Consider the following 15,072-nt stretch of genomic DNA (forward strand, 5'->3'; position numbering starts at 1 on the left):
CAAGTGCGGTTTGGTAGACTTTATGCGCCTTTAAGAACATTATGGATAACTCTCAGGCATGCAGGTTTCCTCACGATGTTTTCCTTCACGTTTAAAGCCAGTGATCCTATATAGATATAGTTATATATAGTTATATATAACTATATATAACTATATCTATATAGGATCATTATATATAACAATATAATTATATAACTATATATATATATATATATATAATGTTATAAATGTGAAAGTGTGCAGGTCAGCCTTTGACATGAAAAAGACCATAGGCTTCCGATTCCTAACGTAGTTCCCGAGGGAAAATTGAAAATAGTTTACGAGCCGCGTAAGCCGCGGGCAGACAGCTTTGAAATTTGGTCTGTCTATGCAATCGAAAAGGATATACTGATCTCTCAAATAGTTATCGTAGTAAGATTTAGAATTGTTAACGAGCGAAGCTTTAGACCCAATTCTGACGTCACGCAGACGAAGTCGCGGGAAGAAGCTAGTATTACATAATGCTTAGAATAATAACACACATAACTCCGACAAATTTGAGATGCGTGCCGGGATTCGAACTTGGTTCCCACCGAAAATGAGGCCTAAGCTGTAACCATTTACAGTTTTGATTACAGTATAGTTTTTTTTTCTTTCCAGGCAACATCTAGAACGAGTGAACATCGTATTTGATAACGACCAGTTGACCTTTCAAGAGCGAAACAATTTCAAGTTCATTCCCGAAGCCAGCGCCGGTGCCCACTTCGATCAAGTATTTGTGCCGAATCTACCGCTATTGGTGAGTTAAACGGAAACCGCCTTTTTACTGACAATCTAATCCAAAAGCTTTAGATAGTAGACTGAATTTAGTACTGCTACGTATCCTTAATGCCGTGTGGTTACAGATCAGAATACATAATAGTACAGAATATCATTTTAATAGTCGTAAAGATTTTTGTGACAGAGCTCGTCTACAACCATGCTTATTTCTGCCGCTAAGCAGCATTGTTCCAATACTGTGTTCCGGTCTGAAGGGCGTGGATGCGGGTGTTACTGCAGGCACATATGACTTAACGCCCACGTCTAAAATTGCTGGGTATTGGACGGCATGTTGCAGGACGTGCTCCTTGCATGCCCTGTGATGTATTGCTCTGTTTATAGGCGACGCTTTTCCTCTAACCAGCAGGTGGCTGATCTGCTTGGCTCGTCAATTATAACGATCAAAAAAAAACAAATACAGTTCAACTGAAATCGGTGACATATTGTAGGTTACCGCCAAATTGTACGTTGTATTTGTATCTCTGTAATTTTTTTCTGTGGTGTACAATAAAAGTGTATTCATTCATTAATTCATTCATACGTTATGATCATAAAAACCCGACAAGTAAAGTCGGACTCGCATACTACGATAGAATAAGACCCATCGTGCAAGGTCTATCACTTTAATAGGCCTATCAAATATTTTAGTAAGACGCCGTAGAAATACGTAGCTGTTTTCTTTAATAACACGTCTGTCTATCCAGGTCTTTCTAATTTCAAAATGACATGGCAGTCATTTTGAAATTCACCATCTTACGTTTTGTGTTTTAATTTTCGTATATTCGAATAAAAGAGATTGAGATAGTCTAAGTTGTTCTTAAAATTTAAAGTCGAATTCTATTCTATGTAGACGAACTATAGCAACATCTCTATATACCAAAGATGAAATATTTTATTCCATTTTGTATATTACTCTGACATTTTCACTTCCCCCCAATTCTGAAGTCTGACTGCGTCATTCACGTCGCTAGCACAAGTTAATATAAACAATATTTTATGTATTATTTGTATGTAAAACATTAATTATGTAATTTATTCAATACTAGTGACCTATTGCAGTATCCAATTTTCCTTACTTTATTCTACCACAAAGGTTGTCTGGAGGAAATCGACAGATAATGAATACATATACACATTTTATCCTTTGTCCAAATCTATTTTAATTAAGTGCATTATACCTAGTTTTTAAAAATTTCAATACCAAAAACTGTGAATTCATAATAAAAGCATCTTGCTTTAGCGATGTAGGGATGTAGGAAAACATCGTTAGAAAAATTGAATGCCTAACAGTTTTCCATCGTGTTCTTAAAGCCGTGTCAAGTCTAGAAATCCGCAATTTAGCATCGTGGTATATTGCAGCCTACATCCCTAATTTAATTTGTAATGAATGTGTTGGTATAGATATTTTCCCAAATTTAATGAAACGTGATGAACTCATTCCTCTATTTAAATCTGGTAATCAAGCTGACCTAAATAATAACAGGACTATTTCAATCTTACCTTCTCTCAGATAGAAAATATTTGAAAAAAATCATACTCACCAAGTCTTACAATATTTGTATTTTAATAACCTTCTTCGCCAAGATCAGTTTGGCTTTACTAAAGGTTATAGAACAACGGATGCCGGTGTTTAATAATTGATAAAACATACTGACGATGCCTGGACGTGGACAGTCACAAAACGCTATTGATGATTTTTTTTGTGACCTATCCAAAGCATTCGATTGCGTTGAACATAAAACCTTGTTGCTTAAACGAAGACATTACGGTATCAAAGTCTAAAATTGCACTTAATTTGATTGTCTCTTATCACAGGGATAGAACCCAAAAGGTATGCATAAAAAACATAAAGTTTCAGGGTTCGCCTGTCTTAATGGGTGTCCCACAGGACTCAATTTTGGGTCCCTTTCTATTTTTAGTGTAGATAAATGATCTACCACATAACACTTGTGACATTATACTGTTTGCAGATGATACATCAATCATTTTTAAGACGGATAGAAGTAAAGAAAATTCCGACGATTTAAACCGTACTATGTCACATTTGCTCACTGGTTTACTGTAAATAACTGACTTTTAAATGATAAAAAACTAAGTGTGTGGAATTAATTTTACCAAATGTGAGGAAGATTGATAAAAATATAATGATTAAAGAAGAATTGATAAAAATTGAGAGTTCCACAGTTTTTCTAGAAGTGACCTTGGATTGTAATCTTCAGTGGGGTGACCATATAGAGACATTAGCGGGTAAACTTAGCTCAGACGACATTTTGCATACGTTGAAACTGCTAGGCTTGCCTAATTTGCGTACTTTAACAGTGCTATGTCCTACAGGATCTTGCTATGGGCAGCTGATATAGATACTATATTTATATTACAAAAGAGAGCTGTCGGATCAATATATTATCTTAAATGACGCGAATCCCTCCAAGAAAAATTTAAAGAAATAGTTATACTTACAGTAGCTAATAGCAGATAAACAAATTCCTTAAAAGCTGGCAACGCATCGGTGGCTCCTCTGGTGCTGCAGATGTTTATGGGCGGCGGTGATCACTAAACATCAGGGAACCCCCTAGCTATAAAAAAAATTACCGCTATTAATATATTAGTCTTCATAAAAAAAACTACTTACTAGAAACGGACATAAATTGGTGATATCAGCAACTTCATCAACAAAACCATTGTGGGGGTTGATTTTTTTTAAACGAGTAATATAAAAAATAAGGCACTTTACATTCTTCACCGCTCTTGTGCATGTATGAAGGCCTTGCCACTGCCTATGCCGTTATATGTAAACATGCCCACATTTGCTTGGGTTGAAAACTTATGGAAAGTTTACCTCGAGCTCGCAACAAGCGTAAATTAATATGTCACATACATATAATTACAGAAAGTATACACTTATTTATTACTTAGTAAATGAGTTCTCATAATTCGTAGATGGCCATTTTTTTTATCTATCAGGTCTCGGTGAGGTCAGCACGAGCAATTGACTCTCATTATGTTTTCAAAACATCCATTTAGTGATAATAAGTAACCTACCAACACGAATAGTATGGGCAGCAGACAAATATTATATCCCCCTTTTTTATCCCCGGACAAAACGGCGACAGGAAACGTTTATTATTTGTATATTATTTCGACTTGTGGGCAAATGCTCGATGAGTTGACAAAGCAGTGGAAGAAAATATGAGAGAAAAATGTCTCTTGCCGTGCACAGAGGGTGCATATTTGTACTTTTTAAATATTTTTGTAAAAGAAACGAGAGAGAAGCTATAAAAATTCGTAATTACATCTGTCCATCCAGGTAAATGGCAGCTATTTTGAAATTCGCCATTTTGATTTTGTGTTTCGATTTTCGTTTATGCATTTGTTTATAAGGGATGTCTGTGTGTCTGTCTATCTTTAAAAAAGTTAACCTACCAGAGGGTGAATATTTTAGGAAAGTCATTATTTAGTGGTGTTTTGACACCAGTAAAAAATTAGCACATGGTGTAAAAAAATTGGACTTGTACTCGAAATTTACTTGTATTAGAATTTTTACCCTGATATATTATTAATCAAGTATACGAGGCGTTCAGTAATAATACCTTTTTAATCATTGTCATCATCATCAGTGCATGTGACGGCAGCAGAGGTATATAAGCCTATCATGATTTTGTTACCACAAACGGTGATATCAAACACAAAAACGATAAAGAAAGCTTGGGTGTGAATTACTCTAACGTTAACGCTAAAAACGGCTTACTTGTTGCTGGGCAAAAGATGAAAATGAACAAAAGATGGCTGGCTGGATCAGAACTTATTTAAACCACAAAATTTTCTGTTCAGGGTGTGTCGGCGAAGGCTGCAAGCGCAAATGCTTTTAGCCGGTTCGGCATAATCACCGCAGTGAACACATTCGGCAATCATAAGGAAGCGTTTCTGAAGCTGCCCGTGCAAAGGTAAATGAAATATCTATATGTATTCTTTTATCGTGTTTAGGTAATTTAAAAAATATTATACTAAATGTGCATTAAAAACGATTTTTAATATTGTTAAATTTCAACTTTAACAAAGTAAGTTATCTCAGTGTAAAGAGCCTAAAAAGTGTAAAGAGTCTTATTAAAAATGACCTGTCTAAGAAGGGCTCAGCAAAAAGCAAGCGTTTTTTTAGCTTTAATGTTAGAGTAATTCACACCCAAGCTTTCTTTATCGTTTATGTGTTTGTTATCAATATACCTAATTCGAAAGTTTCTTGGTTATGACGAAACATGATAGTCAATTCTACTATGATTATTACTAAAATCTTCAAATGTATTACATTTATAAAACAAGTATTCTAAACATCAATTTAAATGAATGCCGATACTTATGTGCTTTAAAATGGTTTTTCTGTTTTTTTTTGCCACAAGGACGTACAAACTAAGCAAGATAAATAAACTTTGCAAATCAAATCAAATCAAAATTCATTAATTTCAAGTAGGCCTAATATAAGCACTTTTGAAACGTCAAGTCTGTCTGTTTGTAGTGACTTTACCACCGGTTCGGAAGGCAGACTCTACCGAGAAGAATTCGGGAAGAACTCAGCAGCTGCTTTTTTCCAACATCAGCTATTCACATTTTTCATTTTGTCATTAATTTTTCTATCGTGTAAGAGATGAAAGGGGAGCCGGATGCTTCCAAGTAACCTTGTCATTGCGTTGAACTATTTAGGATTTAGTTAAATTCCTTAAAAAAGTATAGATAAGTATATATTTGTGTATAACGTCCAATGTAAATTTACCATTAGAAAAATGTTTAGGTAAAGCAAATATGACTCGTCTCATAGAAACTATTTACTTATTACTAATTCCACTTAGGGTTATGTATATTTAAGTTTTTTGGATGTTTATCTATTCCTTTTATAGACTTATTGATTACTTACTTGAAGGTTGAGTTCCTTTTGATATTGGTTCTCGGAAGAATCATACCGACAGGGCATTCAATAGCTTAAAAATGTTCCGCAAGTTTTGACGTAAAAATATCAAAATAAAATTACCAAATCTTATTATCAGAACCGTTAGCAGATAGGTAGCTTTATTATCTTACCAGCTATGTCAATAATATGTATTAATTGTTAATTTTCAGATTCCTCTGGGGCTACGATGATAATATCATCAATGTAGCAAAACCATATTTGAGTTTAAAAGGACAATTGAACTTTGATAATTTTGGACTTTTGGTGACGGTAAGTTCCTTATTTATATTTTTATTTCCTACTTGTTAGTATCGAAAACAAATCTGCGATGATCTTATCTCCGTCCAGAAGCTTAAGTCCCAAAGATTCATTAAGAGTCAAAAAAGTAACACTGCCAGACTCTTTTCCGTGGGAGATCAGTCGTTTATGAAGTCATTAAGTGCTAATATTAATAAAGGTATTTGTAGCGAATCTTAAAATAATCTCTGTGGAGTTATATAGTTCCATCCATCGGTTCAAAATAAGTCACAATAATGCATTGTATGACGAAAATAGCCGAACGAAGTAATGTGGTGATAGGATTAACGAAGGCTGGCGAATTCGACTCGAGGTATTTTGTGTAGAATAGCGAATAAGAGTGTGTATCGTAATAATATACTTAGGTATACCTACGTAGAGTCAAATTTAAAGAACGAAAACCTAGTTGTTCATACGTAATTTACATTCATTTTACAGAAAAATGGCACGTCTTCTGACATTTTCACGATCAACACTGGAGAGCGTGACATAAACAGAATGAATATTTTAGAGAAATTCAAAGGAGAAACTACTTTGCCTTTCTGGGGAAGCCCCGAGTGCAATTCGTAAGTACTTTTCTACTAAGTACATCATACATTGTCCGTTTTACTGATAGCTTTTTACGCTTAGTCTTGCATGTATGTATACTATGTACTTTTGTCTTTGTTTTTCTTTGTATTGTTTCTTTGTGTTTTGTTGCAATTAACTTATTTTATCTATATTTCTATCTAAGTACCTATTTAAGTCTTAGCATTACTTTTACTTGGCGTTTAATTTTCCTAATTACGTTCTACGCGGCATCGGAATCTTATCATGCATACTTATTTACCGCTACGCGTGTTGAGTGGTATAAAACCGTAGTATATCACTCCTTGTCGGACTGCTCTCAATGAACACTTTTTGGTTATACTAGAGCCTTCCTTTCTCCTCCCTTCATTCCAGTGCAGTTTTCTGAATAACGATTCATGTTGTACACAATCAAACGCCATGCACAAATCACAGAACTCGCCAAGCGCGTCACGTGACTCGCACTGGCTACAAATATATTTTGTTTTGCTATGTTGGTTCTCATCGTAACTAGCAGCGCGTGTGTTTTGCCTCACTAAACACGTGTGGCGTTGCGATACAGCTCTTGCGATGTTAAAAATATGTTTCCGGCCTAATAGTATAGATAAAGTATTAACGGGTAAAAAGTATCATGTAATCTGTGCAGTATACATGAGGCGCTAACTACGGGCAATAATAATTATCAGCGCCGATAACCTTTGTACCCTGATAGTAAGTAGCTCGCCCCATTCATATGTGTGCCGTGGTGACATAAGAAATAACAAACTAATAAGTTTTGTGTGCGATTCCAAAGATTTTGCCTTGTGTATTGTGGTTCTCTCATATAAAAATCCACTGCTGAACTAAAGGCCCGAAGGGAAGGATAGCACATAAACACGACGTTGCACGTTGTGTGTAATCGATAAAAAAGCTTGGGTGTAATTTATTGCCTTAACGAGGTAGGTCTTCTAATACGCGAAAAAACACCCGGCTAAGTTAAGAGCAAAACCTTTTAATTAATATGAATACTCTACGAAAGCGGACGGAACAGGAGATAGGAAACCATGAATGTACTATCCACCATTAATTTCTTTCTATTCCGGTGTACGGTACCACTGAGTCTGATGACTGATCCACAAAACAGATAAAATATTTATCCGATTCAATTTAGCCCCTCTGATTTGTTCACAGATCGGCCAATCAGAGAGCCTGTTTTATTTCTGGTATTATTTCTTTTCAGCATAGAAGCGTCTGACGGCTCCATATTCCCGCCATCACTTTTGGATAGAAACCAAACCCTAAAAGTCTTCTTCCCAAACCTGTGCAGGAGGCTACCTTTCAATTATGTGAAGGATGTTGAAGTAAGTCCATTTCTATTTATCATTAATATATTCTCACTATTAATAGATATACTCCTATACATACATTATTATTTGTTGTACATCAGTATGTAATCATCGTCATAATAAATTGGTTGACTCCTTATACCTTTGAGAACATTATGTAGAACTCTCAGGCACACAATCTATTCTCATGACGTTTTACTTCACCGTCGAAACAAGTGACATTTTTGATAACTTAAAACGCACATAACTAAGAAATGGGATTCGAACTCGACCCCCCGAAAGTAAAGTCGAGCTCCTACCCACTGCGTAATCACCGCTTATTGTATTTAATAAATAATGCGCAAAGACAGTCTTATTGCTAAAGTGGTCTCCTTCAGACAACCTTTAGTGAAAGAATCAAGTGAATTAAGAAAAAATGGAAACCTACATTTTATTTCGACAAAGTTTGAAATTTCACTGCATATTGTGATATTAAAATTCAACCATTTTTTTATTTATGTATCTATCTATGCCTATCACATGCACTTATGAAGCGATCATACATATACATTTCCATAACTGTAAGATGATGGGGACGCCGAGTTTTTTTTGTTATCACCATCGCACTGCCATCTACCTATTATATCCCTTCACAGATGGACGGTGTGAAACTGCTCCGATACGCGATGCCTAACAACGTGTTCGACGACCGTGAACACAACCCCGCAAACCAGTGCTACTGTCAAGTCGATACCGGAACTTGTCCCCCGCGAGGCGTTATTGACGTCACCCAGTGTGCAATGGGTAAGTTTTTATAGACTATTACTTTTTATAAATTTAAAATGCATTTAAACATTTTCGGAACCGACAGGATTTGAACCTGCGACTCTCTGGCAATCGCGGCCTGAGCGCTTTCTCCAATAGAGCTACGGCTCTCCTACCGTCGATGCCGAAATTAGTATTTATGCCTTTCACATCAGTCTTATAGCGACTGTAGCGTCATCTAGCAGGAAACGTTGCAGTTTCGATCTACTTTTTCAAAGGTCCATATTACAATGAGACATTTGAATCGAGAGATGACACATTGCTTTTTTATAATTTTAAGTGTTTTTACCATTGCTTTTTTATAATTTTTATAATTATCATCATCTCTTGTTTCAAACGTGTCTCAATGTAATATGGACCGTTGAAAATGTACTCTGGATAATATTTTTTTTAAATTCTCCCCAAGATATCCCTTAACTGGCTAACCTTTTAGGAGAATGGCAATTATGGTGAACCCATACCCCTTTATTGCTGTCTATGTAACTTCGTAGTTTAGTACGTCTTAGTCAAATGTAAATATAATAAAAATAGGTATACTATTAAACTCATCTGAATCTGAATCCTACGAATCACGTCGCACCAATCTGCGGGTCTACAGTACGAGCCGAGTGTTTGAAGTAGCCGACGCCTTCATTGTGAGCTGGTGGCTGTCGAACGAACTTAACGATAATAAAAAAAAATGTTACAGGAGCCCCAGCGCTCGCCTCGTTCCCCCACTTCCACCTCGGCGATCCAGCACTACGAGAGCACTTTGAGGGCATCAACCCGGACCCGGATCGTTACCAGTCGTTCCTGGACATACATCCCACACTTGGCATCGCTTTAAGTGGAAAGTCTAAGTGAGTATGAACCACGGCTATCAACCAATCCAAGTATTATATGTGACGTACAGTGAGATAAATCCAATGACAATGTTTATGTATGGTGTTTTAATAGAAGGCAATGAAGATACAAACGTTCGTACACTTTTCAGCTTGCAACTGAACATCCAAGTGCAGAAACCGCCATCATTCGCCGCTGTCGACTACTTGCAACAAGGACTTATACTGCCCATCGCTTGGATTGAAATGGTATGTTATTGTTTATTCAGCTAAAGCTAAACCAAAATGATATGCTGCGGCCACAGAATTCTGTATGCTCTTAACATACAGAACCCTCACTTAACCGTTTTGCATGCAGTGCATTTTGTCTAAAAACAGTGAAAACCCATTCACGTCTCACTTCAAGCTCGCGGAATGTTGCTAGCTCTCAAACTTTTTCCCATTTTCTCCATTTTATGGTAAACGTTTAGAACTTCATTATTATTGCTCCTTATTTGTGCACCATATCAAGAATTATACAAGAAAAAAGAAACATAAATATAGAAGCAGAATACAAAAGGCGGCCTTATCGCTTAGTAGCAATCTCTGCCAGGCAACCTTAGAATTAGGAAAAAAAAACTTTAGAGGTGACTAACCGCCTAGCGCCTGTTCAAGAAACACTACTAAAGTGGAGTGGCTTGTGATGCTTACACGGTTTCCGTATGTTCTTCATTCTGCGGCTTTGGGGTTTAATAGAGAATGCTCAGTCCATAGAAAAAAAAACGGCCATAGAAATACGGTTAAGTTTTAAGCACCATGTAAAATTCTTTCTCCTTTCTCCCCTTGTATGTTGTTTACTAAAAATTAGGAACTGAACGCAGGCAGATCAGATCAGGCAGATATTGACCGTTTGAGTTTGAAGTATGAGTGAGCGTCCAGCCTACCCTATGTCATTTTTTATTCATTATAATTGATAGACCAAGTAGACCAAGTGCCTATCAATCTGAGTTTTAGGTGTTAAACCTCAAGTGCCTGCAACCATGCCCTTCGACACAAAAGTATAACTATAATGGAGTATAACTCACTAATATGGTCACCGTATTATACCATTCATTGCGATCGTTTAGAAGCTGTTCAAAAAAAATTTTTACGAATATTGTCGTATCGACATCACTTCGGCCATAAACGTACAACTTACCATGACAGGCTTGTACACTTTGGGATGCAAAGCTTGCAATTTCGTCGAAAATACTTTCATTTGATCTTCTTATTTAAGCTCATTAACTCCGTCTTGCTCTCGCTCATTACTATAAATACTCGCGTTAATCCCAGATTAAAATATTTTAAACCATTTTCCCTAAGTGTCTACAAGAACAATACTTCCTTTTACAATCCCATCGTTCGCATGTGCCGCCTTTATAATGATTTAGTATCAAGTAATCATAATATTGTCATTTTTAACAAAAGGATAAATATTTTTAAAAATCAAATTATTAAGCACTATTCCACATAATCTTTAGGGAAATAATATATATATTATTATTTAAGTGTTTCTTTTTTGTTTCAACTTTAATTTTATCTTTACTTTCTGTTTAATTTAATTCCAAGTTGTGTACACATACTTTGTGTTGTAGCTTAGAACAAAACTTGTTATTACTTATATTTAGATCTACTTTTAGTTATTACCTGTTTTGTGTACCTAATAACAATAAACAATAAAAAAAAGTAATTTTGCTTGGCAACAGAAATAAGTATGACAGTAATGGTTACTTCCCCGGACGCGTCACAATAAATTAATAGTTTAAATAACTCAAAAACACGCTTGGTATAAAAAAAACTAAACAAATTTCTACCTTTTAGTTTATTAACGAAAGCGTGATTTTTAGTTTTTCCTAAACTAATATTTTTATTAGAGTTAAAATTATCGTTCACCATCAAATTTGTTAATATTAGAGAATTTGCCTAAAGATAATGGTTGGAAATTTAAATAAACATCATTTCTGCCTAAAGATCTACATCGGATTAGGTACTCCGGACTTTTTCTATATTTTGTTTTATTTTATATTGAAATCACATTTTAATTTGGCTTACTTTATAAGAAAATTAAACACAACTTCTGATATAAATTACCAATATTAATACAATTTTTTCTGAGTGTAACGCACACAAATTACACTAAGGTGACGAACCTTTTCATTCCGTGACTGTAAATTAGCATTATGTACTACATGATCAAGACACTCATTATAACATAAAAAATTACATACCTTAAAGTCCATGACGTCCCTAAAATAAGAATTACAATGACAAGAGCGTAAAAAAATATTAAAATGTTAATAACGGCGCATTCTTTAAAAATTCTGAAGTCACCTTTAAATTGCTAAGTTAATTCTTTATATTAAAAAATATGCCCCGGGTGAGGATCGAACTCACGACCTTAAGATTATGAGACTTACGCGCTGCCTACTGCGCCACCGAGGCTTATTATTACGTCCTAAAAATAGTTATGTGTTACATAATATAATAACATACATGCAGTTGTTATAAAATGAGTTTTCTGATTGTATCCATGTCTTAGTTCAATAGATTCAACCCTACTAATATCTCAGAATAAACAACAGTACGAGTAGGTGCCAAGTGTTCTATACAAAAATCACTAAACTTTTATAACTGACATGTTGAAAATAGCGCTAACCTTTTCCAGTGGATAGAGTGTGAAAAGGACAGCAGTCCCTTTAGATCCGTCAATTCAGTTTCGCATAGTGATTTGCGTACAACACCAATAGTACTCTAAAATTATGAATACGGAAGTGTGTATGTGGTCTTTGCTACATTCCACGCCTTAAAGTGTATACGGACTTAGCTTGTAGGAACAAACCAAAACTGATCTCGCGTTCTACTACAGAACAGCGAGATGCCATGAGCAGTGACACCCTAATGTGATTGATAGGTATACAATCTACACGAACAAAACATTTCCATACGGTACGTACGGAAAGTTTTGGCTAAGGTGTGACCTGTGGAAGTTGGAACGCGCGCCGCGCCCTACCGCGACAACTGTTTTCTTATCTGATGAACTGATGAATTAAAAAACCAAAATTGCAAAATTAAAAAAAAAAAAAAACTCACATCTCAGGTCTGCGTGTTATAACTTATAAGAATTAATTCTTTATAAATTTGCGAGTGGCGAATGATTAAGGTACCTACTTTTTCTGTTGCCTAGTTTAACAGGGCTAGCATGCACACCACGAGAAAATTATGTGTAACCATGTATTATATTCACCTCATATATCCGTACAGATATAAAATCAAGTAACGGTGAGACATAATAAAGCATGCATACAGAATGCGTTAGGTAATACCAAAGGTAAGAACCGATAATATGGACAGACGACATAAATAAGTAGAGTAGATAACCTGTATTTTTTTATACGGTTAACAATCATAATTTACCGATTGTTACAGTCAGTAGAAGACCTACCGGAGAGCCTGCAATCACTGGTGTATCACGGCACGTACTCCACCGCAGCAGCTAAGCTTGGGCTGGCGGCCTTCTTCATAGCATCCCTCGCCGTGTCGACCATATGCCTACTCGTCATGCTGGTGAGGAGGCGGCAGAAACCCTGCGCCATTGTCAAGATCATCTCTTCAGATACAGAGTTGAAAACTCAGTTAGGTTAAGAGTGCGTGTGTTGTGGAACTAGAGTGTTAACTCTTTTTGGTTACCCATGACATTTGGAAAGATTGTGGACAGCGTTGATTACGGACCTCTTAAATACTGGCCTGGATGTCAATAAACTAATGATAGCTTAAATTTTGTCCCGAATTAAAGCGCCATATGTATACACATACGTGTGTCTCTGCACAGCTAAAGTCCATTCGCAATGATTTTACCTCTAGCAGTAAGATTGGTTATGAACACTTATCTCACAGGTAAAATAACTGTGCAACGACTTTAGCATATAGCAGGAGATATTTTATTCCACGGGGAAAATACATTTTTACCTTCTACAAGTTTTGTCCACTCTGCTATTAAAGGCTTACCTACGGGCAGAAATAATATACCTACAAGTAGGTGTAATAAACCTGTCACAAAATATCAAACGAAGATAAACTTATCCTTTTCCGTGTTGCTGTGTTATTGGTAGGTGGACAAGTAAATTTAAGCGGGATAAAATTTTTGTCTCCTAAATATAAGTACTATACTGGAACTGATAATAATAATTGGTGATATAGTTCCTTTGATACTTAAAATGAAATGGCTTGAATTAGAGCGAAAAACAAAGCGACAGCAGCCTGTGCAGTTGTACGTAATAGAGGTCAGTGATGTTCATGAATGGATAGTAAAATGAGTGGAACAGCGTATTTACGCTTAAGATCTATTGTGTTTATTTGTATGAGTGTCCCTTACCTTATTCGATTGAATTTTGTTGTGTAAAATTGCGCACGCGCAGGACTGCCTCCATTTTTCACCGTTAGAAAATTCTATAATAGTTAGGTACCTACCTCGTGATCCGACACGATGTTTCTTTTAATGCCATATGCAAATCTGCCCGATTTTTTTGGGAATGACCATGGGAATGTATGACTGGTATGAGTATGTATACATCTATACTTATAATATTGTGTAATAAAAGAGTGCTTTAACTTACTCTATTAGTAATTCCAGATTATGAAGTACTCCTACACCTACAAGAAAAAGAGTACGATTTTCTATCTAGAGTACGATTGGCAACCCTCAAACCCTCCCAACCCTAGTTGAGTTTATTGAACACCATTGACTTAAGGAAACGGTTCGGATCGATCATACTTTTATCAATTCATTAAAGTAACAGAGAATAATTCGAATTTAGTGAATTTTGTTTTAACTGTTAATAATTACCTAAGCTAATAATGTAACACCTAAGTACTAAGTAAGTTAGCTACGTATGACGAATAATTTAGATATGAATAAACTAAAAAAATATTATATACAACGTGCAACAAAACTACGAAATAATATTGAAGGATGCACAAGTATATTTCATAAGTAATCACCCTGTGGAAATATTAAATCAAAAGAAGCATATTTATTTTTCCATACAAACGAATTCAAAACATTCTAAGTGTTTTCTTATGACAACCCTATTGAAGATTCTTATGACAAGGGTTGTCATTGAAGATAAAATACCGACACAGGTATAGTAACTACGCTACGCGACGCGTACCTAATAGTGTCAGGAGTCACATGATTTTAATATTGCATGTGCTGTATCCAATTCCTCAAAAGATTTTCGGTTTCACTGATAAGTCTCAGAGACAGTACATAATGTACCTCTAAAGCTTGTAGTTTTATTTCGGTTTTCATTTACACGTTGCATATTTAGGTTAAGAATTACCAAAATGATTGTTTTTATGTAACACAGATTTTTTTATGTAAAAGGTTTTTTTTGTATGTAACAAAAATATTCATTGTGTAATGTCTTTTGTAAAAGTTATAGCCGGTGGTTATAGTTAAAAATCCAGTAATGATTCTTATAGTACAGGTTACAGGCACGGCAGC

General features: G+C 35.5%; 1 protein-coding gene and 1 non-coding gene across 2 annotated transcripts in view; one reads left to right on the forward strand and one right to left on the reverse strand.

The window, feature by feature from the left end:
* The window catches only part of LOC120628059 (scavenger receptor class B member 1-like), a 39,717-nt gene extending 25,197 nt beyond the window's left edge, over positions 1-14,520 (forward strand). The window contains exons 4-12 of the mRNA XM_039896253.1: positions 640-778; positions 4,630-4,742; positions 5,908-6,007; positions 6,473-6,600; positions 7,821-7,941; positions 8,562-8,709; positions 9,419-9,569; positions 9,704-9,800; positions 12,996-14,520. Of these exons, the coding sequence (XP_039752187.1) occupies positions 640-778; positions 4,630-4,742; positions 5,908-6,007; positions 6,473-6,600; positions 7,821-7,941; positions 8,562-8,709; positions 9,419-9,569; positions 9,704-9,800; positions 12,996-13,211 (1,213 nt within the window). The 3' untranslated portion in view covers positions 13,212-14,520. The remainder of the gene's footprint in view (positions 1-639; positions 779-4,629; positions 4,743-5,907; positions 6,008-6,472; positions 6,601-7,820; positions 7,942-8,561; positions 8,710-9,418; positions 9,570-9,703; positions 9,801-12,995) is intronic.
* Trnam-cau lies at positions 11,939-12,011 on the reverse strand. The gene has a single exon. It is a non-coding gene; the product is annotated as a tRNA-Met (tRNA).
* Positions 14,521-15,072: the final 552 nt, after the last annotated feature.

The sequence above is a fragment of the Pararge aegeria genome, chromosome 12, assembly GCF_905163445.1.
Source record: "Pararge aegeria chromosome 12, ilParAegt1.1, whole genome shotgun sequence".
Lineage (NCBI taxonomy): Eukaryota > Metazoa > Arthropoda > Insecta > Lepidoptera > Nymphalidae > Pararge > Pararge aegeria.